Source organism: Lepisma saccharinum, chromosome 3 (genome assembly GCF_977018435.1).
Source record: "Lepisma saccharinum chromosome 3, izLepSacc3.1, whole genome shotgun sequence".
NCBI lineage: Eukaryota > Metazoa > Arthropoda > Insecta > Zygentoma > Lepismatidae > Lepisma > Lepisma saccharinum.
The window spans coordinates 46,860,462-46,886,678 of NC_139231.1; the positions used below are offsets into that span (position 1 = coordinate 46,860,462).

The window sequence follows — 26,217 nt, forward strand, 5'->3', positions numbered from 1 at the left end:
ACCCTGTCGTTGCGCTTTAACATATTAATTCTTAGGTTCAGGAGAATGTAATTTTCAGAAACTAATGACTTGCTACATAATCCTAAAGGTGTGCTAAACAATTTTTGTTATCGATTTACACGATAAATTCTTACCTTCGTTAAAAATGACGTTTGAATAGCCATCCTATCGCTCTCCAATGTAAAGCTTAAGGCAACCAGATGACGAACGAAATTATTTAGGGACACAACACGGCTGGCGCCTCTAGTGGAAAAATTTGGCAGTGAACAGCCCCGTTGGCCACTAACTTTTGTTGCGGCGTGTACTACAGCAGACACTCGATGCGCGCTGGAGCTTTCTTGCACTGCGCACCATGCGGCAACATTGCTGCCATAAACCCCATACTGAACTCTTAAGTTGGGCTCACCAATAGAAGAACCATTGGCAATGCGAGGTTGAAGAGTCAGTTGGTAATCAACATTCCCTGAAGATGAGAGCAATGTATGCGCTCGAAACGTTGGAAGCCAACGCCAATTTTACCTGAGTGGTAAGCAGATAACACTTGCTCAAGTTAGATCATGTTACTACGTATTTTAAAATTACTAACATACACAAAGATATAGATGCAAGGATAACAGTAGATGTGAAAATACTTGGCGGACATTAATTTATTCATAACGACGCTCGGCTATTGTTATTCTGTCATTTTAATTATGATTAATGTTTTTTTAATTCATTTCGAGGGTGACGCTATTGTTATTTAATCAACCGCCACGTGTCGTGGGTGGAGGAGGAGATGAGTCATCGATGACTCATGCACACGTGTGAGTTTGAAATTAATGGTTTTCCATTAGTGCACAAAAGACACTATTATGTATTCCGTTTTTGACCTAAGCTAACCTTTTGTTGTATATTATATATGCGTTTCTGCCGGATATGAGTCATGGGTGCTTTATACTCACGTGGGAACTTGGAATTAATGGTTTTCCCATTAATGTACAAAAGACATTTTCGGCCTGTTGTAAGACGTCACGTCCGGCCATTTTGGCGTCGGTGGTGAGTCATATTTGGTATAATTGAGGAGCTCGAACGGTCCTGGGTAGAGGCTAGAAGATATTATAACACATGTTCGCTTTAAAGGCGAAGAAATTGAACGATGTAGCCTATATGCAAACGAAGTATGCGAGCGGAATCCATGTTAATAATATTAACCTGTTACGGAAGAACCTGTTATGTGGTTGCATTCATCGGCACCCTCAAACCGCGAGCGTTCATGGATACGCGTGGGGAAGAAAGGGTCGCCATTGTTACGGTCCCCTTCGCTTGGTCTTCTTCCGAAGTTGAATGGAAGGCAAGTGTCCCCAATTTTTTACACACGAGTATTGATTTTCTTTGAGGTTCCAATTTTATTTGGTGGAAGTAATCTACGCGGTATTTCTGCCGCCTTTCGTAACATTGCAAAGACTATTTAACCAAAACCGTAAGGAATTTGGCTGAACTAAGAACATTCAGTTCCAGTATCTACAAGTTAAAGTGGATGCCAGCCACTATTTACCCTTATTTCGGGGTTGCGAACCACGGACCATTTGATTATTGGGTTATAAACATCAGGATTCACGTAAAATTGACCAGATGTTTTTACTGTTAGGGACAATATTTCGCATTTTTTGTGTATTTTTACTCAGAAAACGCTATTTGAACGATTCAAGCAAGAGTTCGCATGGCAATTTAGACACACAAACTGTGTTTCTTCAACTTTAGCTGAAGTTTAGGTTTATTTTTTACTCTAATATCACAATTTCTTCTATTCAGACAACATTTTTTATTAAATTTTGGACTCACAAAGACATTTTTCAACTTTTAACTTGTTATTTTAAAAGTTTATTTCCATTTTTACTCTAATATCACAATTTCATCTATTCTGGCAGGAGTGTTTATTCCAGTTTAGACTTGCAAAGATAATTTTTTCAACTTCTTTTATTAATTTTTCTATTTATTGCCTTTTGTATTTTATATTTATTAATTCTTAACTTTGAGTTTTGTTCTTTATTTAAAGAATTTCTCTAATCACTAAGGAAGAAGTACTTTTAAGTAAAACTGTACCCACAAACTTTATTATTACTATTATTATTAGTATTATTATTATTGTTGTTGTTTTTGTTTTGATGTAGTTGTTGAATCTTGTTGTTGTTGTTAGGGTTTATTGACTTCCACTACGCTATTTTTGGTTTGCTTCGTAGGAAAGTTTGCTTATTTTAGAGCTTCCTAGGTATTTTCTTACTGTTAGGGTAGGTAAAGTTTCCTAAATATATGAGTAGGGTTCCATATATTCTTGTTCTTGCATGTTTTTCATATGATGTGATCACCACAACTCTCCAAGGGCTTTTACTGCATGTTTCCATTTTTATTGAGGCTTAGTGATTCCTAGAGCCACTTTATGCATGAGAGAAAGCTTGAAAATTTTGATCTCAGATAGCCGTCAACCTTATGTCAGAGTATTTTCGAGTATATTTTAGTCTTATTATGGCCCACTAGAATATCACGGCTTGCTTTTTTTTAAGTATGTTGCGCAGTTATTGTATTTTTGCTTTTGCTTTCTAGATAAACTGTATGAAATGTTTAATATTTGTACTTTTTGCACTTATAAGAGGCCAAACTTTTACTGTAACTAAAATTATTATGTCTCTGGGCACTGAAACCCCTTTACCAAGAGTACTATAACTGCATGTTTATTAATATTGTTTCTTTCATCCCTCAAATATAACAATTTAACAATATAATGACTAATCACAGGACAAGTCGATGTTAGCAGATGACTACGTGGCTCTTAAGTCCACCTGCCAAACTTTTCTTACCATGCTATTTACCCTTATAGTCTTTTATTCGGGGTACGTTTCAAGTACTATTGAATTTTTGAGTGTTTGATTAACACCAGGGGTTATTTGTATCTGTTATGCTTTATTATTTGAGGCTTCTTTTTTTATTCTACAATCACTATATGTCCCTGAGAACTAAATTTCCACTGACTGAAGCTTAAAGCTTACGCTCTGCAGCATGTTGAATGGTTAAGCACTGGTCAATATGAATTTTACAGAGGCTAGTAGGAGGCATAGGAACACACGCCAGAGCATTATTAGCGTGCAAGAACCACTTTCAGGGAGTACTACGAGGAAACGAAGTTGATTTTTTTGAGTGCTTTACCAGTTACACAGCCAATATTTGCTATTTCAAGTAACTACATGTACCAGAACATTTTACAGCCCAACACTAACTAGACTTCAATTTATACTATATTAGGGGCTAAATGTAGCAAGAACACTGATTGTACATATTTTTGAGAATCCAACTATATCAGGATTTTTTCTATGTAAGTATATTTTTATTGATTACTAACTTTAACAGACCAATCAGGAAGACAACAAAATTCACTAAACTTAGTACTATAGTGTAGGTGATTGCATGAAAAGTAGAAATTATAACATCCACAAGATTTCGCTTTTTTTGCTTTTGTGACTAATCGTGACGCTGAGGATGAATGGATGGCCAAAAATCTTAAGGACTGGATGTATTTTACCACTACAGACGCCTATGTAGAAGCACTAGAGTACTGTTAGCTTTCAAAATTGAGGATATACTGTACTGTTTCTTAAATATTTTTTACTTGGCACGTTACAGTTATATCCATTTCAGGACAAATATTGCTAAAACTCTCAAATTTACTGGTACAAGTTGATATTTCTGCTATCAGAGGAATTAACAACCCTATTTTACAAACAAATGGTATTGTTTACACTTTATTTACTTCAATCTGAGACTAATATTTTACAGTAATTGAATCATTCAGCCCTAGTCAATACTTTACTGCATCAGAAAGTTTGTTATTAATCTAATAAGTATGCTATTTTGGGATATTCTAATGCAAACGTTGTTTAATTCACTGGTTATAATGCAAACTTTTGCACAAATTCGATATATTCACTACCTTCAAACCAAACAATTGTACTTATTTAGCGCATTTCATTTATATTTCTTGTAATTAACTTATGTTTCTTATAATTAACAAACTAAACTAATTACTTTTTGCTGTTTTTATCAATTATGTAAGACCACACTCTGGTAAATGCCTATATATTCTCTTTTATACACACGCACGCACGCTACACACACACACACACACACACACATTTACACACTTATACGAACATACATCTGACGTTTTTCAATATTTTGCTATGAAGTTTGCATCCACGCTATTCAAACAAGGGCAGGCAATGTAGTATTTATGAGTATTAGTAATCCCAAAGTGGTGTTTTTTGTGTCCAAGTTCAGATGAGAGTCTGCTATGTGCCTTTTGCAGGGGATTGCATGTGAAGTGTATGCATATTGAGCATTATTGAGTGTGTAGGCTTCCAAGTTTTGCTGTTATTTTTCTATAATTCTGCGAGACTGTAGAGAGTTCTCCCTTTTCAACCAGTTTTCTTTCATTGATTGGATACTTTTTGGGAACTTAGCAGTTTTTTATGTTATGAAGCAGATTGTTGTAGAATATTTTGCATGGTCATTTGTGATATTGAGTGCCTGCTGTAACGGAAGTAAGTATCTTTCCTTCTTGTGTTGATGTTCTCGTGTAGGTTTCCTATTTTCGGTCAAGTTGCAGTAGGGAACTTAGCAGTTTTTTATGTTATGAAGCAGATTGTTGTAGAATATTTTGCATGGTCTTTTGTGATATTGAGTGGGTGCTGTAATGGTAGTAAGTATCTTTCCTTTTTGTGTTGATGTTCTTGTGTAGGTTTCCTATTTTCGGTCAAGTTGCAGTACTTAGAATAATCGCTATTGTCTTATTGATCTACGAAGCTCCTTTGAATAATCATTTGCATGTGACCCTATACTCCACGCTGTACTTTGTTCTGGGAGCTATCTTTTGAAGCCTTGGCATTCTGCTAGTACAGTATTATTAGCGTAGAGGTAAATTAGTTCGTGAAAATATGTATTTTTCTGATTAACTATAGTCGCTTAGTTGTTCTAGCAGGTATAAGTAGTTACTGCTGATGTTGTTAATTTTCTATTCGCAGGGGCTATGTATGATGTAGCGTATTTGTGTTGGCTGTCCCTTTTATGCCTATGTTGTTGAGTTTCTCCATAAGCATGTCCTGTATTACTCTATTCTATGCCTTGTTGCTGCTAGATATCTGAGGTATGTTGCTGGTTCATATCTGATGTAGCTTGTTTGACTATCTATTATTTTTGCTATGGCTGTGGCTATTGATGTCCCTTTCTGAATTCCATGTTGGTTTCTGTTTATCCTTGTTGCTGCTTGTTATCTGAGTTAGGTTGTTTGACTTCAGGACTATCCTTTTTTAACTTTATTGTTGATTGCTGTTTTGTGTCTTGTAATATTATTTACTATAGCAGAAGAATTGTACTCTTAAATTATTAACTTTGAAAGAATAGTATTTTTAAAACATTAACTTTGTAAAAATTGTACTTTTAAAACATTCACTTCGAAAAAATTGTACTTTTAAATTATTAACTTTGTAAAAATTGTACTTTTAAACATTAACTTTGTAAAAATTGTACTTTTAAATCATTCACTTTGAAAAATTGTACTTTTAAATCATTCACTTTGAAAAATTGTACTTTTACACCAGAAATAATCAAATATATGGGAAAGAAGGAGAAGTTCTGTTGCTCAGAATAATAAATGTGGGATGGAAGGAAAATAATTTTGTTACTATAGTAAATAATATTACAAGACACAAAACAGCAATCAACAATAAAGTTAAAAAAGGATAGTCCTGAAGTCAAACAACCTAACTCAGATAACAAGCAGCAACAAGGATAAACAGAAACCAACATGGAATTCAGAAAGGGACATCAATAGCCACAGCCATAGCAAAAATAATAGATAGTCAAACAAGCTACATCAGATATGAACCAGCAACATACCTCAGATATCTAGCAGCAACAAGGCATAGAATAGAGTAATACAGGACATGCTTATGGAGAAACTCAACAACATAGGCATAAAAGGGACAGCCAACACAAATACGCTACATCATACATAGCCCCTGCGAATAGAAAATTAACAACATCAGCAGTAACTACTTATACCTGCTAGAACAACTAAGCGACTATAGTTAATCAGAAAAATACATATTTTCACGAACTAATTTACCTCTACGCTAATAATACTGTACTAGCAGAATGCCAAGGCTTCAAAAGATAGCTCCCAGAACAAAGTACAGCGTGGAGTATAGGGTCACATGCAAATGATTATTCAAAGGAGCTTCGTAGATCAATAAGACAATAGCGATTATTCTAAGTACTGCAACTTGACCGAAAATAGGAAACCTACACAAGAACATCAACACAAAAAGGAAAGATACTTACTACCATTACAGCACCCACTCAATATCACAAAAGACCATGCAAAATATTCTACAACAATCTGCTTCATAACATAAAAAACTGCTAAGTTCCCTACTGCAACTTGACCGAAAATAGGAAACCTACACGAGAACATCAACACAAGATGGAAAGATACTTACTTCCGTTACAGCAGGCACTCAATATCACAAATGACCATGCAAAATATTCTACAACAATCTGCTTCATAACATAAAAAACTGCTAAGTTCCCAAAAAGTATCCAATCAATGAAAGAAAACTGGTTGAAAAGGGAGAACTCTCTACAGTCTCGCAGAATTATAGAAAAATAACAGCAAAACTTGGAAGCCTACACACTCAATAATGCTCAATATGCATACACTTCACATGCAATCCCCTGCAAAAGGCACATAGCAGACTCTCATCTGAACTTGGACACAAAAAACACCACTTTGGGATTACTAATACTCATAAATACTACATTGCCTGCCCTTGTTTGAATAGCGTGGATGCAAACTTCATAGCAAAATATTGAAAAACGTCAGATGTATGTTCGTATAAGTGTGTAAATGTGTGTGTGTGTGTGTGTGTGTGTAGCGTGCGTGCGTGTGTATAAAAGAGAATATATAGGCATTTACCAGAGTGTGGTCTTACATAATTGATAAAAACAGCAAAAAGTAATTAGTTTAGTTTGTTAATTATAAGAAACATAAGTTAATTACAAGAAATATAAATGAAATGCGCTAAATAAGTACAATTGTTTGGTTTGAAGGTAGTGAATATATCGAATTTGTGCAAAAGTTTGCATTATAACCAGTGAATTAAACAACGTTTGCATTAGAATATCCCAAAATAGCATACTTATTAGATTAATAACAAACTTTCTGATGCAGTAAAGTATTGACTAGGGCTGAATGATTCAATTACTGTAAAATATTAGTCTCAGATTGAAGTAAATAAAGTGTAAACAATACCATTTGTTTGTAAAATAGGGTTGTTAATTCCTCTGATAGCAGAAATATCAACTTGTACCAGTAAATTTGAGAGTTTTAGCAATATTTGTCCTGAAATGGATATAACTGTAACGTGCCAAGTAAAAAATATTTAAGAAACAGTACAGTATATCCTCAATTTTGAAAGCTAACAGTACTCTAGTGCTTCTACATAGGCGTCTGTAGTGGTAAAATACATCCAGTCCTTAAGATTTTTGGCCATCCATTCATCCTCAGCGTCACGATTAGTCACAAAAGCAAAAAAAGCGAAATCTTGTGGATGTTATAATTTCTACTTTTCATGCAATCACCTACACTATAGTACTAAGTTTAGTGAATTTTGTTGTCTTCCTGATTGGTCTGTTAAAGTTAGTAATCAATAAAAATATACTTACATAGAAAAAATCCTGATATAGTTGGATTCTCAAAAATATGTACAATCAGTGTTCTTGCTACATTTAGCCCCTAATATAGTATAAATTGAAGTCTAGTTAGTGTTGGGCTGTAAAATGTTCTGGTACATGTAGTTACTTGAAATAGCAAATATTGGCTGTGTAACTGGTAAAGCACTCAAAAAAATCAACTTCGTTTCCTCGTAGTACTCCCTGAAAGTGGTTCTTGCACGCTAATAATGCTCTGGCGTGTGTTCCTATGCCTCCTACTAGCCTCTGTAAAATTCATATTGACCAGTGCTTAACCATTCAACATGCTGCAGAGCGTAAGCTTTAAGCTTCAGTCAGTGGAAATTTAGTTCTCAGGGACATATAGTGATTGTAGAATAAAAAAAGAAGCCTCAAATAATAAAGCATAACAGATACAAATAACCCCTGGTGTTAATCAAACACTCAAAAATTCAATAGTACTTGAAACGTACCCCGAATAAAAGACTATAAGGGTAAATAGCATGGTAAGAAAAGTTTGGCAGGTGGACTTAAGAGCCACGTAGTCATCTGCTAACATCGACTTGTCCTGTGATTAGTCATTATATTGTTAAATTGTTATATTTGAGGGATGAAAGAAACAATATTAATAAACATGCAGTTATAGTACTCTTGGTAAAGGGGTTTCAGTGCCCAGAGACATAATAATTTTAGTTACAGTAAAAGTTTGGCCTCTTATAAGTGCAAAAAGTACAAATATTAAACATTTCATACAGTTTATCTAGAAAGCAAAAGCAAAAATACAATAACTGCGCAACATACTTAAAAAAAAAGCAAGCCGTGATATTCTAGTGGGCCATAATAAGACTAAAATATACTCGAAAATACTCTGACATAAGGTTGACGGCTATCTGAGATCAAAATTTTCAAGCTTTCTCTCATGCATAAAGTGGCTCTAGGAATCACTAAGCCTCAATAAAAATGGAAACATGCAGTAAAAGCCCTTGGAGAGTTGTGGTGATCACATCATATGAAAAACATGCAAGAACAAGAATATATGGAACCCTACTCATATATTTAGGAAACTTTACCTACCCTAACAGTAAGAAAATACCTAGGAAGCTCTAAAATAAGCAAACTTTCCTACGAAGCAAACCAAAAATAGCGTAGTGGAAGTCAATAAACCCTAACAACAACAACAAGATTCAACAACTACATCAAAACAAAAACAACAACAATAATAATAATACTAATAATAATAGTAATAATAAAGTTTGTGGGTACAGTTTTACTTAAAAGTACTTCTTCCTTAGTGATTAGAGAAATTCTTTAAATAAAGAACAAAACTCAAAGTTAAGAATTAATAAATATAAAATACAAAAGGCAATAAATAGAAAAATTAATAAAAGAAGTTGAAAAAATTATCTTTGCAAGTCTAAACTGGAATAAACACTCCTGCCAGAATAGATGAAATTGTGATATTAGAGTAAAAATGGAAATAAACTTTTAAAATAACAAGTTAAAAGTTGAAAAATGTCTTTGTGAGTCCAAAATTTAATAAAAAATGTTGTCTGAATAGAAGAAATTGTGATATTAGAGTAAAAAATAAACCTAAACTTCAGCTAAAGTTGAAGAAACACAGTTTGTGTGTCTAAATTGCCATGCGAACTCTTGCTTGAATCGTTCAAATAGCGTTTTCTGAGTAAAAATACACAAAAAATGCGAAATATTGTCCCTAACAGTAAAAACATCTGGTCAATTTTACGTGAATCCTGATGTTTATAACCCAATAATCAAATGGTCCGTGGTTCGCAACCCCGAAATAAGGGCAAATAGTGGCTGGCATCCACTTTAACTTGTAGATACTGGAACTGAATGTTCTTAGTTCAGCCAAATTCCTTACGGTTTTGGTTAAATAGTCTTTGCAATGTTACGAAAGGCGGCAGAAATACCGCGTAGATTACTTCCACCAAATAAAATTGGAACCTCAAAGAAAATCAATACTCGTGTGTAAAAAATTGGGGACACTTGCCTTCCATTCAACTTCGGAAGAAGACCAAGCGAAGGGGACCGTAACAATGGCGACCCTTTCTTCCCCACGCGTATCCATGAACGCTCGCGGTTTGAGGGTGCCGATGAATGCAACCACATAACAGGTTCTTCCGTAACAGGTTAATATTATTAACATGGATTCCGCTCGCATACTTCGTTTGCATATAGGCTGCATCGTTCAATTTCTTCGCCTTTAAAGCGAACATGTGTTATAATATCTTCTAGCCTCTACCCAGGACCGTTCGAGCTCCTCAATTATACCAAATATGACTCACCACCGACGCCAAAATGGCCGGACGTGACGTCTTACAACAGGCCGAAAATGTCTTTTGTACATTAATGGGAAAACCATTAATTCCAAGTTCCCACGTGAGTATAAAGCACCCATGACTCATATCCGGCAGAAACGCATATATAATATACAACAAAAGGTTAGCTTAGGTCAAAAACGGAATACATAATAGTGTCTTTTGTGCACTAATGGAAAACCATTAATTTCAAACTCACACGTGTGCATGAGTCATCGATGACTCATCTCCTCCTCCACCCACGACACGTGGCGGTTGATTAAATAACAATAGCGTCACCCTCGAAATGAATTAAAAAAACATTAATCATAATTAAAATGACAGAATAACAATAGCCGAGCGTCGTTATGAATAAATTAATGTCCGCCAAGTATTTTCACATCTACTGATAACATTTGGTATATCAACAGACTTATAGCTACGACATAAGTTAACCAGATTAGCCAGTTCATTCAATAATATGTAGCCAGTGAAATGCCGATTTGTCAATGATTAGCCATTTAACAGTTACACAGGAAAAGCAACTCCAGCTTACTTTTCCCCCCGAAAGAACATCTTTGCAAATGAACATTTCATTCGACTTGGTGGTATGTACACCAGAACGAACTATAGCTTTTGTATTGGAAAGTGCACAATCATTTTTAAAGTCCTCTTGCACAAAAAATGAAAATCGAGAAAATGTTCACAATGTCCAATGTTTTCAAAATGTTTGCTACGTTGTAGACAATGTACATTGATTTCAGTAGAATTACTTGATAACTTTGATTTGAAGTAAACCTCATACTCCTTCCATCCCCAAAAGAAAAACCTTTCTGCTGTAATGAACAGCATATCAAAGGGAGCCTCTTGGACTGCACCCCCTCCCCCCCCCGGAAAATTCTCACCGCGATATTTTTATGATTATCACTCGTCTGAAAAATTATTTCTACAAACTTATAAATTCCTATTTATAGTTAAACTGCACTTATTTTTAAAATGCGATAATTCTATTGTGGTCGTAGCAGGCCTCCCTACGTCAGAATGAAATCGTACTTTGCATTATATTCTTGCAAAAGAAAAAAAAGACTTGGTCTCACATGTGATCTGTGTGAATCCATCAAGTTTACCATTAGTATTAGTCTCTGCACATCAGCACTGATTGTTATCTTGTTTTTCCCATTTAAATTAACTCACCAATGGTTTCCTTGTTAGCTAGGAGAGGCAGAATCGACTTAAAATATCCCCCGACCACGAGAAAATATAACGTTTCAGTGTTTCAATGGACAAATCTGGCCAGAGGCACACGGCAAAAGGGAAACCCCTTGAGACAGGGACCCGTTAATGAGCTTAACAACTCGAAATGCTCCATAAGTAATGCTCCTTTAGTATCTTTGTGGTTTCCTTCCATGATTCCGGTCTCATGACAAAAGGATTTGTAAAGAGATTTTATTTCTGTATTTTTGAGCGCCCTCTGTCTCAGACCCTGAGGTCTGCTAAGCGCATTTGAAGCTCTTGACTGTCCCCAATGATATTTCTTTTTACGGGACGTGGTGAATACAGAGAAGCATCCATGTCACAATATCCCAAGGATTTTGGTGCAAGCAAGGAAAGGAGTATTTTGTTTTATACCCTGCAGGATAGTTTATAAATCAATTAGCAGAGTTCCTAAACTTTGAGGGTTTTCTCAAGATAGAATTGAAAAACAACTTTGCCCCTGGGTGAGTTACTCATTAGAGGCTTCTGCGGCGGGAGAGGAAGTGGGTGGAGTGGGGCAAGAATGGGGAGGAGGGAGGATAATGTTGAAGAACTTGGAAGTATAAGCAATAATAGAGTTCCAGATCTGCTCTTTCCAGATGGTACTGCGTCTTCATCAACTTGTTTTTCTTTTTCTTCCAGAGGTTATTTTGTTAAAGCAAGAAGTTATTATTAACGAAACGGCTGCTCAAGAATGGTTGTTCAACAGATATCTAGTTACACTGACTTAGCTTTGCTATTACTGTGATGGATAATGTATCTGTTAATGGGTTACCAGCCCGTCTTCTTTTTACAGGATGTTCTGTATTCTACAGTTTGTTTTAATGTCCTGTAAAAGTTAGTATTATAAAGGGTGTAAAGAAAATTCTTGGTAGAAATAGAAGAAAAAAAGGCTACATCAATATGGGTCCGAAAATGGGTAATTTTCGAGTAATTCCGGCTAGTCACATATCGGAGTGCACTACAATCACACTTGCAAGTCTTATTACTCAGAAATTACGCATTTCAGGACTCGCCTTGATATAAACCTTTTCATTTCTACGCACGATAAATCCATTCCTAAACTTTTGCCTCTCATTTTTTGTTACACCCTGTATATTATTTTAATGTAATATGATTTAGAATGTATAAAATATATCATGTTTGTGTGTTGCTGACTAAAAATATGAGATAATTCTTGATGCTTTCCTGAAGTTCTCTCATAGTTTTATATCCCGTGAGAACCTCTTCATTACAAAAACTGTCGTTCAGTTTATGATCGTATTGGCAAAGCAATATGTAGGAGCTTCACTTAGGGTTTAGTTTCACTAATTATAATTGTAGCCAGCACATTATTTGATGAAAGTGGAATGTCTTGTTTTTTAACTCATGTGATTCTAAAATAGCATTCAAAACATAACTCTGCTGACCATTACAAAAGCACCACACACTCGTTGAATATACATTCTTTTCATCACATATAAAACTGTATTTTATTGTGCACAAATAGTATTTGCTGGAATATTAATTTTAGTCCCTTATTGAAACATGTAGCATGTACATGATTCACTTTTCATTTTTGTTGCTGTCATTTGTATTATGATTTTGGTCAAGTATATGCATGTGTGCATGTATAAAGTGGATTGTTAGAAGGTTCTAAAAACGATATATTTATAATTTTATTTCAAATCATGTTTGCAACATATGCTTATAATCTGTTCTAAGAGTTGGTTATTGGGTATAAAGAATTGGGTCTTTTTTCCTGATTTACATGTTTTCTATAACTTTGACCATTGCATGACTTGTTCTAGCAATATTAGGCAGTACAATTGGTAGGAAAGATATGAGACACATAGAAGCCGAAGTTCTGGCATACCCACTACCAAACACTGGAAACAGGGATCGTGTCAAAATAACATTGAAAAAAAAAAATGAAGCATAACTGATTTTGGGCAAGGATGTACTGGGATAAAGGTTCCATTCGATTCCTGCCCTCCAAAATGTAGTAAACATTATGAGACTATATCTTTCTTTAATGCATTATTTCCAAGAGTGCATTACCCCTTGTTTTTAGAACCCGTAACCGTTCCTTTCCTAACTGCCTACAGAGGGAATGGGGAGTACGATCCCCTTTTAAGAAATCGGAAAACAGCAAGAAATTACGAAATTGTGTTACTCTAAATGTGTAACTCAATTAGGTCTAAATATTCTCTAATATTTCTCTAGATATATACAGGGTGACTGGTAACACTGGTCAACATGAAATTTGTTACAAGGAATGTGAATGGTGTTCTAAGGTAAGTCGATGGTGCTGAATTCGAAAATGAAATCAGTTTTTTCCTATCGGGCTCAGTTTTCTTGTTACACACTAACCTGTACCTAAAGCAATTCATGAAAATTCTGCCTATTGGACCGTGGGTTAACCTATATTTACTCTACAGATATTGTTTAAAACAGTCATTATATGACCATAGAATGACCAGCACGTTCCTAAGGCCAGGGACCTTCCTCCAATTGCAACAAACCAAATCGTGAATAAGAGAGAAGCATGGCAACACTGTCGATGAGTCATGCCCGACTAGTAGAATCACAGTGTCGTTTGTTGTTACGTGCATCTCAACATTCTGAGTTCTGACAGAGTGGGAAGTGACTGCCTTTGATTAGGTTGTGATTCGAAGTTTCAGAAGTAGTGTGTAGTTTTAGTGCATAAGAAAATGCCTCGTACCTGCGTAAATAGCCCCAATTCGTTTTGTTATACATGTGGAGAGTTGACATTTAAGTCACAAAAGAGACGAATTACCCCTCTTGTAAAGAAGTGCTACGAACTTTATTTTGGGTGTAAAGTTGGGGATCAGGACAAAACATGGGCCCCCCACATATGCTGTTTGACCTGTGTTACACTTCTGACAAGCTGGTTAAAAGGATCACGTCACATGTCGTTTGCTGTTCCCATGGTTTGGAGGGAACCATCAGATCACACAACAGGCTGTTATTTCTGCCTGACCAAAATAGCTGGAATCACAAGGAATACTGTGCAGTGCCCAAATTTACTATCAGCCATGAAACCTGTATGTCACAATGAAGAATTGTCGGTACCAAAGCCTCCTGAGAATGTGACTGTGAGTGAAGATGATTGTCGTGACCAACACGGGGAAGAAAGTGCAAGAGGTGAAGAAACTGCCGACCCAACATTTAAAGTGTCCGGTTCATTAATGGAGCCACACTTATTGTCACAAGGGGATCTGAACGATCTTACGCGGGATTTAAATTTGTCTAAGCAACAGTCTGAACTTTTAGCTTCGCGACTGAAAGGTTGGAATATCCTCGATTGCCATACGAAAGTGTTTTTTTTTCGTGACCGCCATACTATTTTCTCAGAATATTTCTCCCACGAAGGAGACATGGTTTTTTCGTAATGACATCTCATCCGTTATGGATTGTCTTGGCCATGAATACAGTTCACACGATTGGCGTCTTTTCATCGATTTCAGCAAAGTTAGTATGAAAGTTGTACTTCTCCATAATTGAAACAAATTCCCATCAGTACCAATTGCTCTCGCTGTTAACATGAAGGAGACTATGAGAACTTGAAAGAGCTTCTGACAGATATCCAAACTAACTAACTAACTCTCTAGCCTTCTTAAACCCGAAGGTTCATGGCTGCAGCAACACAGGCCTTCCATCTGTCCCTATCTTGAGCAAGATCTATATACTCTTTTCCATCCCTACCGATTTCCTTTAGGTCCATCTCAACGTTGTCCCTCCATCTTCGTCTTGGCCTTCCTACAGGTCTCTTACCATCAGGTTTCCCAACAAGAATCCTGTAAACTCCTCTTTCCTCTCCCATTCGTGCCACATGGCCTGCCCACCTAAGTCTTCTTGATTTAATTATTCTAATAATATCTGGACATGAATACAAATTATGTAGTTCTAAATTATGTAACCTTCTCCACTCACCTGTCTCCTCATCCCTTTTAGGTCCAAAGATTTTCCTAAGGATCTTATTTTCAAATACTCTCAATTTATGTTCCTCTTTCAATGTAAGGGACCAAGTTTCACATCCATATAATACTACAGGCAAAATTACTGTTTTGTATATTTTAACTTTTAGTTTCTTAGATATTAAACGAGAAGACAAAAGTTTATGAAGAGAGAAGTAACATGCATTTCCTGAATTAAGCCTACTTTTTATTTCCTCTTTAATATAATTTTCATTTGTTAATATTACTCCTAAGTATTTGAATTTGGAAACTGGTTCAAACGAGTTGTTATCAATAATTAGATTTTGATTATTACCTAACACTTGGTTTCGGCCTGTAAGCATATATTTAGTTTTCTCTTTGTTAACTTCCAAACCTATCTCTTTAGCAGTTTTGAAAAATATTTTAGCATTATTCTTAATCGTATTTATATCATCCCCCAGTAAGTCTACATCATCTGCATATGCTAACAACTGAGTCACACCATTTAATTTTAGTCCTTCTTTAGTTTCTTTTACCTTCCTTACAGCATATTCTAAGGCAAAATTAAAGAGCAATGGAGATAATGCATCTCCTTGTTTTAACCCATCGTGAATTATAAATTTGTCAGACATATTATTACCCACACGAATTTTACTTTCTGTTTCACTGGTGCATATTTTTATCATACTAACAAGCTTCTTAGGTATTCCAAACTCTACTAATATATTATATAATTTATCTCTTTTGACCGAATCATATGCTTTTTTGAAATCAATGAATACCTGATGGACATTTTGATTATATTCCCACTTTTTTTCAAGTGTCTGTCTGATATGAAAAATTTGATCTGTAGTTGATCTGTTACGTTTAAATCCACATTGATAATCACCTATAATTTCATTAGCATATGGGGTTAGTCTTGTTAAAAGAATGTTAGACAATATTTTGTATGTTGTTGAGAGTAGAGAAATTCCACGGTAATTATTGCAGTTCATTTTATCACCTTTTTTAAACACAGGAACAATTATGGATTCTTTCCACTGTTGAGGGATTTCTTCTTTATTCCATATTAAACAAATTAATTTATGAATTTGACATATTAATGAATTTCCACCATATTTAATTAACTCAGCTGGTATTAAATCAATGCCAGGTGCTTTGTTATTCTTAAGCCTTTTAATAGCATCTTTAACTTCAGTCAAGTTAGGTTCTGGAACTAAAGGTTCTGCTGTGTGTACTTCATTTACTTCTGATTTATCTCCTACATGGACATTTAAAAGGTCATTAAAGTAGTTCTTCCATCTATTTAGAATATCGCTTGGGTCAGCTAGAAAATCACCGTCTTTATCTTTTATCAAGTTTACTTTAGGTTGCCACCCCTTTCTAAATTCATTTACACCTTTATATAAATCTCTGATATTTTTATTTTTGCTGTTTGTTTCAATTTCGTTAATTTTGCTTTTCAAGTAATCTCTTTTTTTACTTCTAAACATGCGGTTAACTTCTCGCTTTATTGTATTATAATTGCTTAGATTTGTATCATCCGAATTATTTAACCACCTAAGTCTAGCCTGATTTCTTATTTCTATTAGATTATGACATTCATTATCAAACCATGGCTTACTTTTTCTCGGTTTATGGTATCCTATAGTTTCTTTAGCTGCTGATTCTATTGCATTACGTATGTGCTCCCAATTCTTATTTACGTCTGTTTCATTTATATTTTCATCATCATTTAAATCCTGCAAAACATCAAATCTATTTGACAGTTTAATTTGGTAATCTTTCTTAATTCTTTCATCAGTAAACTTTCCTGTATCAAATTTTAGAACTTTTAGATTTTGTTGCTTATGATTTATCACTGAGAGTCTTTCTCTTAATTTAGCAATTACTAAATAATGGTCACTGGCACAGTCAGCACCTCTATGTGTACGAACGTCAATTATACTAGTATGCCTTCTCTTATCAATGAGAATATGATCTATCTGATTATGAGTTTTACCATCTGGAGAAGACCAGGTATATTTATGGATATCTTTATGTTTAAAAGTGGTACTTTTCACAATTAAATTCTTTGAGGTTGCAAAAGTAATCAATCTTATACCATTATCATTACTTAATTCATGAAGACTTTCTTTACCAATCGTGGGTTTAAATGTATCTTCTTTGCCAATCTGTGCATTACAGTCACCTAACAGAATTTTCATATCATACTGAGAAAATTTATCAAAGACCTGTTCTAACTCTGTATAAAAATCATCTTTAGTATTATCATCTTTATCTTCCGTTGGTGCATGTATGTTTATTAAAATAATTTTACACCACCTACCCTGTAAAACTGCATATGATATCCTATCATTAATAAATTCTACTGTTTTAAGAGCCGAGATAATTCTATTATTTATGAAAAAGCCTGTTCCAAAATTATGATTTTCAGTACCACCATAGAAAAAAGTATAATTTTTAGTTTTACAATTTCCTTCTCCTGGCCACCTAACTTCCTGGACAGCTACTACATCTAATTTATACTTCACTATCTCATTAACTGTACACTGAAATGCCCCAGGCCGGTAAAGGCTCAGAACATTCCAGGTGCCTAATTTAATATCCTTATTCCTAACGTAGATCTTATCCTTAGTCCAGGGACCTCCCAAAGTAGTCCCCACCCGGAGATCCGAACGGGGGACTATTTTACCTCCGGAATATTTTACCTTGGGAACATCCATGGCCTTATATTTCTGTTTCTTGACATGTCTTTTTACAGTGCAGAGTTGTCAGCTCTACGCCTAACCCCCGATATGAATGGAGGAACTACTACACAAGACAAACACAAACATATTAGACAGCACAATTACTACACCAGACGAACACAAACACATTAGACAGCATAACTACTACACAAGACACACACAAACACATCACAACTACTACACAAGACACACACAAACACATCACAACTATAACACAATATAAACATACACACACCACAACTACTACACAATATATATTTCAAACTGCATATTGTTCTTCACAATCCCCCAAAATAGTTTGAATGAATGTGTAATATTTGATGTCTATTTGAATGAAATACCATGTTAAACTGTCCATATTTTTTAATTGTTAGATTTTCGAAAAAACTTAAAGCTAGCACATTGATTAAATGTAGTAAATTAAATTATGTAAATATTCGTATAAACAGTGTTTGGGAGTAGGTTTATAAAACTCACAATTTGAGTATTTAACACAAATTGTTACACAACTTAAGATAAAGATAGAAACCCTAGCTAGAAATTCTTAAGCCCAGGGCGATAATAATATAATACGGCAATGAATATCAAGAATATCGCTTATGTCTTGTACTGTAGTTATAGTATAAAACTTGACATTCACCTCAGTAAGGCACCAAACATGTATCCTTGCAAGATATCCAATATGAGAAATACAAATGGAATATATGCAGAGATCTGAAGGTAATTGCAATTCTACTTGGCATGCAGCTTGGGTACACAAACCATTCCTGCTTCTTATGCGAGTGGGACAGCAGAGACAGAAAACATCACTATTGCGGGAAAAAATGTCCTCGTCGTAGTGAATTAGTGCCTGGACAGAAGAATGTGGCGAACACTCCTCTTGTTGACCCCAAAAATGTGTATCTCCCTCCTCTGCACATAAGATTGGGACTAATTAAAAACTATGTGAAAGCCATGGACAGAATTTCACGTGGATTCATTACTTGCAACAGAAATTCCCAAGAATCAGCGATGCAAAAATTAAACAAGGAATATTTGTAGGGCCTCAAATAAGGGAATTGATGAATGACGAGAATTTCATTCAACAATTAACAGATGTTGAAAAAATGGCATGGTTGTCTTTTACAAGTGTATGTAAAAACTTTTTAGGCACCCATAAAGCAGAGAAGTATCGCGATATTGTACATGGACTAATTAGATCATACCAACGTATGGGATGCAACATGTCTCTAAAATTACATTTCTTGAATGATCACTTGGACTTCTTCCCAACTAACCTTGGTGCCGTTAGTAACGAACACGGTGAACGGTTTCACCAAGACATTGCTCTAATGGAAAAGCGGTATCAAGGCAAATGGAGTGCCGCAATGCTGTCCGACTACTGCTGGACCTTACGAAGAGATGTTCCTGAGGCAAAGTTTCATAGGAAATCGGTAAGGAAACATTTTTAGGTATGTTTATACACTTTTATGTTACTGATTTACTTCATTCCTTTGTATACTGACACAGATTTATTACCTTTTACGTTTGTAGCACTTTTGTGAAAGCAAGTCCTTTCGACCAATACATATAGAACATAGGCTGAGGTAGGAAAATACAAAAAACATTTTTACAGGAAATCTGAGCCCGATGGAGAAATTCTGAAATGAGATTTGCATTCAGGGGCTCAGCAAATTCTAGAAACAGCTTGTTCTGTTCTTGTAACATTCACAAATATTATATTTGTAGACCAGTGTAATTAGATGTATTCTCTGAAAGGGGTTAAAGTAGAGACAATTTGCAATAAATTTGACCATATGATACCCCTTCCGAAAATTGGTAGTTTTCGAGATAATCAAATTTCTATTGTTTTTTAAAAAATGACAAGTTTCCACATAAAAAGATGAATTGAGAAAAAAATTGCTTATTGTATGGAACATATTTCAGCGTTTTCTGATAGCCAACAAATAAGTGGTTCGTTGAAAAAAAGTTTGTCCCAAATAACAATCACATTTAAGTAACGGGTGGGTCTAAACTTACAAGTGATGATAAAAAAATGCACTCTTAGTTTACTTGGCAACGTATTAATAACAAACATGGTATGACACTAGAATGAGCATGCTAGAGTAATAGTTAATAATAACATTTGAGTTGCATTCAAAAGGTATTGAATAATTCAATTTACTTTATTGAGCAAGAAGCAAAAGCAATCAGCTTCGACCTGAATAAATTGGTATATATTACCCTTGCTTACTTGACTGAAGCCAAAGAAAGGCGGCATATTAATGTTAATAATAAAATTAGGATATCTCCTCAGTTAAGGGGTATCTCATTAAGTGGGGGCTGCTAACTTCCATCTTTAGTGGTGAAATTCCATTAATACTCTTTACATTGTTTCTTTAGTATAAAATTACATTATCTTTTCATGATAAAGCTGGGCTTTAAATAAGCTCAAGAAGTGTTTACAGAATTATCTTTATTCTTCCTAATAACTTCAATATTATACTTTACTATAAGCTATATAAACACACATAAATTATTAATAAAATTACTATTAAAAATGAAAATATAAAATAAATACTAAAATAGTTAGAATGTATTAGTTGAATAGTTAAAGAACCACTCCTTATATATTTATACACTCCCTGTCCCCCCATAAGCTCACTTCATCCATAATCAATAGACTTAATATATATACCTCCAGTAGTAAATGAACTACCAATTAATCCCCCAGAGGACAAATAAGGTAAAAATCATATTCCTCCTAATAAATAGTATATTATTTTATTATTAAAAAATGGATAAACTTCGAATAAGAAAGATGTAATATTATATCCAATTCACCCCCTAATAAAATACAAATAACTGCCCCCATTTTCAAATTAAGAGGAATAATAACAACAAAAACAGAAGGAAAAACTAATCACATTAACCCAGAGCCACCTACAATAGATAACAATAATAAGCCTAATATACCTTTAAATATACCTCACCCCCCATCATCAGAAAAGAATTGGAATGATGTACCTCTATAAGATTTACCAACTAAATAATAATTTAATCGAAAACTATAAGCTATAGTTATGCCCGTAGAAATTCATAATAAGACAAATATTACTAAATTAAAAGAAGATATACTTAATATTTCCAGAATTAAATCCTTAGAATAAAATCCAGCCAAAAACGGTATTCCACATAGGGCAAGACTAGAAATTATTATACAAGAAATAGTTATTGGTATTTTATTAATTAACCCCCCATGCAACGAATATCCTGAACATCCCCTATAACATGAATTACTACACCAGCACATAAAAATAATAAAGACTTAAATATAGCGTGTGTCAACAAGTGAAAAAATGATAGCTCCTTTAACCCCATAGATAATGTTAATATTATTAAACCAAGTTGCCTTAATGTAGATAAAGCAATAATTTTCCTTAAATCATATTCAAAATTAGCACCAACTCCAGCTATAAATATAGTTAGCCCGGATAATAATAAAAGTACCCTACCAAGAACAGTGTATATCAATATATCTCCAAAACGAATTAATAAATAAACCCCAGCAGTAACCAAAGTAGAAGAATGAACTAATGCAGAAACTGGGGTTGGTGCGGCTATAGCTGCCGGCAACCATGCAGAAAACGGAATTTGTGCACTCCTTGTTATTCCAGCAATAATAATAAATCTAGTAATTAATATTATATCAAAATCAGAAATTAATCATAAATAATAAATATAATTTCATCTACCATAGTTTAATATTCAAGCAATAGATAATAAAATAAATACATCACCAATTCGATTGGACAAAGCAGTTAGTATCCCAGCAGAATAGGAACGAACATTCTGATAATAAATTACTAGGCAGTAAGAAACTAATCCTAGACCGTCCCATCCTAAAATAATTCTAATAATATTAGGAGAAATAATTAAAAACATTATAGATCCAACAAACAATAAAACTAAAATAATAAATCGATTTATATTATAGTCCCCCTCTATAGAACCTCTATAATTAATAACCATAGAAGAAATATATATAACTAAGCCTATAAAAATTAAAGATATTCAATCAAATAATATTGTTATAATAATACTAGAACTATTCAAATTAACAATATTTCACTCAATAAAAATTGTAACATCCTTAATTAAAAATATTATCCCTAATAATAATAAAATTACTCTACTAATTAATAAAATAATTGATACTATACTTGTAATAAAAAAATTAAAAACCATTGATTTAAGAACTTTTAGTTACCCTTAAGCCCACAACTTATTATTCTACTTAAACTACTTAACTATTTAAATATTTTAAATTCAATTTAAAAAAATTTAATGGAAATAAATGACAAAATAATAATAGATATTCACGAATATTACTTCTTCAACAAGAAAATACACCAGAATAATATATTCCATGCTGAGTATAAGAATATAAATATAAAGTATAACCAGCACTTAAAAAAGAAATGCAACACCTACAAAACTAAAATAGGATCACCCAATAATTCTATTTAATAAACTAATTTCACCCAGCAAGTTAATAGAAGGAGGGGCAGCCGTATTAGTAATTCTTAATATAAATCATCATAAAGATAATCTAGGAATATAATTAATTATCCCCCTATTAATTAGTATACTACGACTACCTAATCGCTCATAAGTAATATTTACTAGACAAAATATCCCAGAAGAACAAAGACCATGTGCTACTATTAAAGTGAGTCCACCATTTATCCCTCATGTTCCTATAGTTATAATCCCTATTAAAACAAGACCTATATGTGCTACAGATGAATATGCAACCAAGGCCCTTAAATCAATTTGACGTATACAAACAAGACTAATTATTCAAATTCCAACAATTCTAATACCAAATCAAAATATTAATCTCTCAATACAAGAAATAATTCGCAAAATCCCATATCCTCCAAGCTTTAGTAAAATCCCAGCCAAAATTATAGATCCTCTAACTGGAGCCTCAACATGAGCCCTGGGCAATCACAAATGAACCAAAAATATAGGTATTTTTACTAAAAAAGCAAACACCATTCTAATATATCAAACAAAATAATTTATATTAATATTAATATACCTAATTTTATATATATATAAACCACCCACCTTATAATTTAACATAAAGATACCAACCAAAAGAGGTAAAGAAGCAAGTAATGTATAAAAAAGTAAGTATACCCCCGCCTGTACTCGCTCTGGTTGATACCCTCACCCTAAAATTAAAAATAAAGTAGGCACTAATGATCCCTCAAAAAACAAATAAAATAAAAAAAAATGATTCTTATAAAAGTTAATATTAATAATAATAATAAAATAATTAACAAAAATATAAATCTACAAGGATAAAAATAAATAGATATAAGGCGTCAAATCGATCGGGGGATCGAGCTGGGCAGTCATCATGCTGATAAATCATGTCACCTCTTGTAACTAGAGGCACATCCTCCAACAACATTGTCATCCCGATCCTCAAGAAAAGTTCATAAGTGATGCCATTTAAATATTTGGGGCAGGAAAAATGGCTCGATCAAATGATTGTTGATGACGCCCATCCATACTTCTGCCTGGGCGTGCGACAGTGGCTGGATGAAAACTACCCAAGGAAATGAATTGACCGAGGCGGCCCGATTCCCTGGCCGGCTCGATCCCCCGATTTGACGCCTTGCGACTTTTACATTTGGAGCCACATGACAAGACACCGTTAAACTCGCAAGAAGAGCTCAGGGAGAGGATCTTAACAGCTGGTCAACACATCAAGGACACCATTACATCACGAGTGAAGAGATAAAATGTCCATAAAAACCTGTGTGCCTGCATTCGTAACGGAGATACCCACTTTGAGCAAGATGTGTAATGTTCTTTAATTGTATTGTTCATTGATTCCATTCACATGAAGATGAATGAAGTATTATTTCTTGTACACAGATGTGAATGTTAGCAACATTTGTACCTTGTTGGATAGCAGATGACCCAAGGAAGTAATTAAAGTAATTTGTACGCTTCGTGTCATACCATGTTTGTTATTAATACGTTGCCAAGTAAACTAAGAGTGCATTTTTTTATCATCACTTGTAAGTTTAGACCCACCCGTTACTTTCATGTGATTCTTATTTGGGAAAAACGTTTTTTTTCAACGAACCACTTATTTGTTGGCTATCAGAAAACGCTGAAATAAGTTCCATACAATAAACATTTTTTTCTCAATTCATCTTTTTATGTGGAAACTTGTCATTTTAAAAAAACAATAAAAATTCGATTATCTCGAAAAGTACTAATTTTCGGACGGGGTATCATATGGTCAAATTTATTGCAAATTGTCTCTACTTTAACCCCTTTCAGAGAATACATCTAATTACCAGTCACCCTGTATATATATAAATTTAATATCCAAAGTAAATTTTGCCAAAGTTTAAGTTCACTTTATTTACTATAACGCTTATCGGGATTGGGCAGTTTAATGTGCGATTCTAGCCGCTGAAATACGTATGATCCGAGTTGGTCTCAAACGTTCGAACCCTCCTTTTACAAGGTACTTGAAGAGTACTTTATGTGTAAAGGTAAACAAATTTTAAAAATAAAGCTCCGAAATATATGAATTCATATATTTTATGGCATTAAAGTATTTATTCGAATGTGTGGAATCAAATAACAAAATGTCTATCTGTAAGATGTAAGTTTTATTAAAACTCGCAGATGTTTTTAAAATGTATGCTTGAATAACGCCAAAACCTCACTGATACTTGTATTTCTAACTTTCAGTGGATACGTATGGAGGTGAAAGTCTACACCTGGTGAAATTAGACCGAAAGCAAATGGGTGCTTATCTTTGCATCGCTTCTAACGAAGTTCCTCCGGCCGTGAGCAAGAGGATAACATTAAATATTAATTGTAAGTATCCTTAAAAGATATAATTATTACTACGTTCGTTAATGAAAGTCATTAGTGATTCTCTGTTAATAAAACGAGGTCGTTGTTTGGTGAAAGGAAGGATATACAGGGTGTTGCAGTAAAACGTCGATAAAATTTACTCAACACATAAGGCGTTTCAAGGAAGAAGAACTTTTTTTAATAACGTTCTTCTTTCTGGTCCTGGAAGAAACTGCAAATTTTATCCTGCAAGTGTGCAAACGTACAACACAAATACAAGGTTGCCACTCTCATTCACTGTTTTTGTGAGACGGCACAGCAAATAAATTATGACACCCCATCAAAACAGTATCATGTCAGATAGAACGCCGCAAAGTTGAGGTCACAGGCTTCCACTTTCCACCTTCCCTCTCCTCATTCAGATCTTACATGAATTATCATCAGTTATTATTATTTTTTGTTCTATTTGAAGCTTTTGCGCTAGATGTAGAACTCGAACTCTTCAGCGTAGATATTCACGTTCCAACTGCATAGTCTGTCCATGGCATCTTATGGATATTAGTAGATTATCCAACAGAAATGGCAGTGGTAACCGTGAATCTGTGCTGCGTGGTTGTATACAGACAGTATAGAAATGCCGCTTTTCGAGAGCTCGAAGCGTCGGAACGAAGGAGGCTGCAAGGAGCAAATGTTTCCAAATAGCTTGTTTACCTTCTTCATATGCTGTATGAAAGTATGTCGATGTTGTAGGCGACACCCTGTATGCACACACATACGCGTTTTCCGCTTATCCATTAAAGTTGTGTTGTGTTTTAGTGGTATGGCATTTAGCCTGCTACATTTTGAGACTTAACATTTTGACTCACTGACATACGCGGATCTAGATTTTTTTTTCTTGCGAGGGACACAGATAATACTGTAAGCATAAGATGCACATAGTAACACTGGAAATATAATGCGCAATTTTTTCTACATATTAACACAGCATCGCATGTGAGTGAGTCTGTTTGTGTGAGTAAGTTATTCACATCAAGACAATTACGAGGGTTTGTGGCCAATTTGTAATGAGATAAACCAATCTGGACTGGGCGTTCAAAATAAAATCAGAATTTCCACCAGGAAACAAACCCAGTGTCCTTTCATTATAATGTGATAACTAGCGTTAGAAAGCTGATGAAAAATTAACTTATTTCCTGGGCCTTAAAGACAATGCTGACGCTGATAGCAGTCCTTTCCCTTCATTGAGATCCAGAAAATGTTACTTTTTTTTGCATTTTCCGGCCATTCTTGACTTTTAAGTAATTTTCAGTATTTTTGTCA

The 26,217-nt window shown here is 34.4% G+C and overlaps 1 protein-coding gene across 1 annotated transcript in view; it reads left to right on the top strand.

The window, feature by feature from the left end:
* LOC145985528 (lachesin-like) overlaps window positions 1–26,217 on the top strand; it is a 258,993-nt gene that overhangs the window by 190,939 nt on the left and 41,837 nt on the right. Inside the window, exon 6 of the mRNA XM_083119598.1 lies at window positions 24,790–24,918. Coding sequence (XP_082975724.1) covers window positions 24,790–24,918 — 129 coding nt within the window. The remainder of the gene's footprint in view (window positions 1–24,789; window positions 24,919–26,217) is intronic.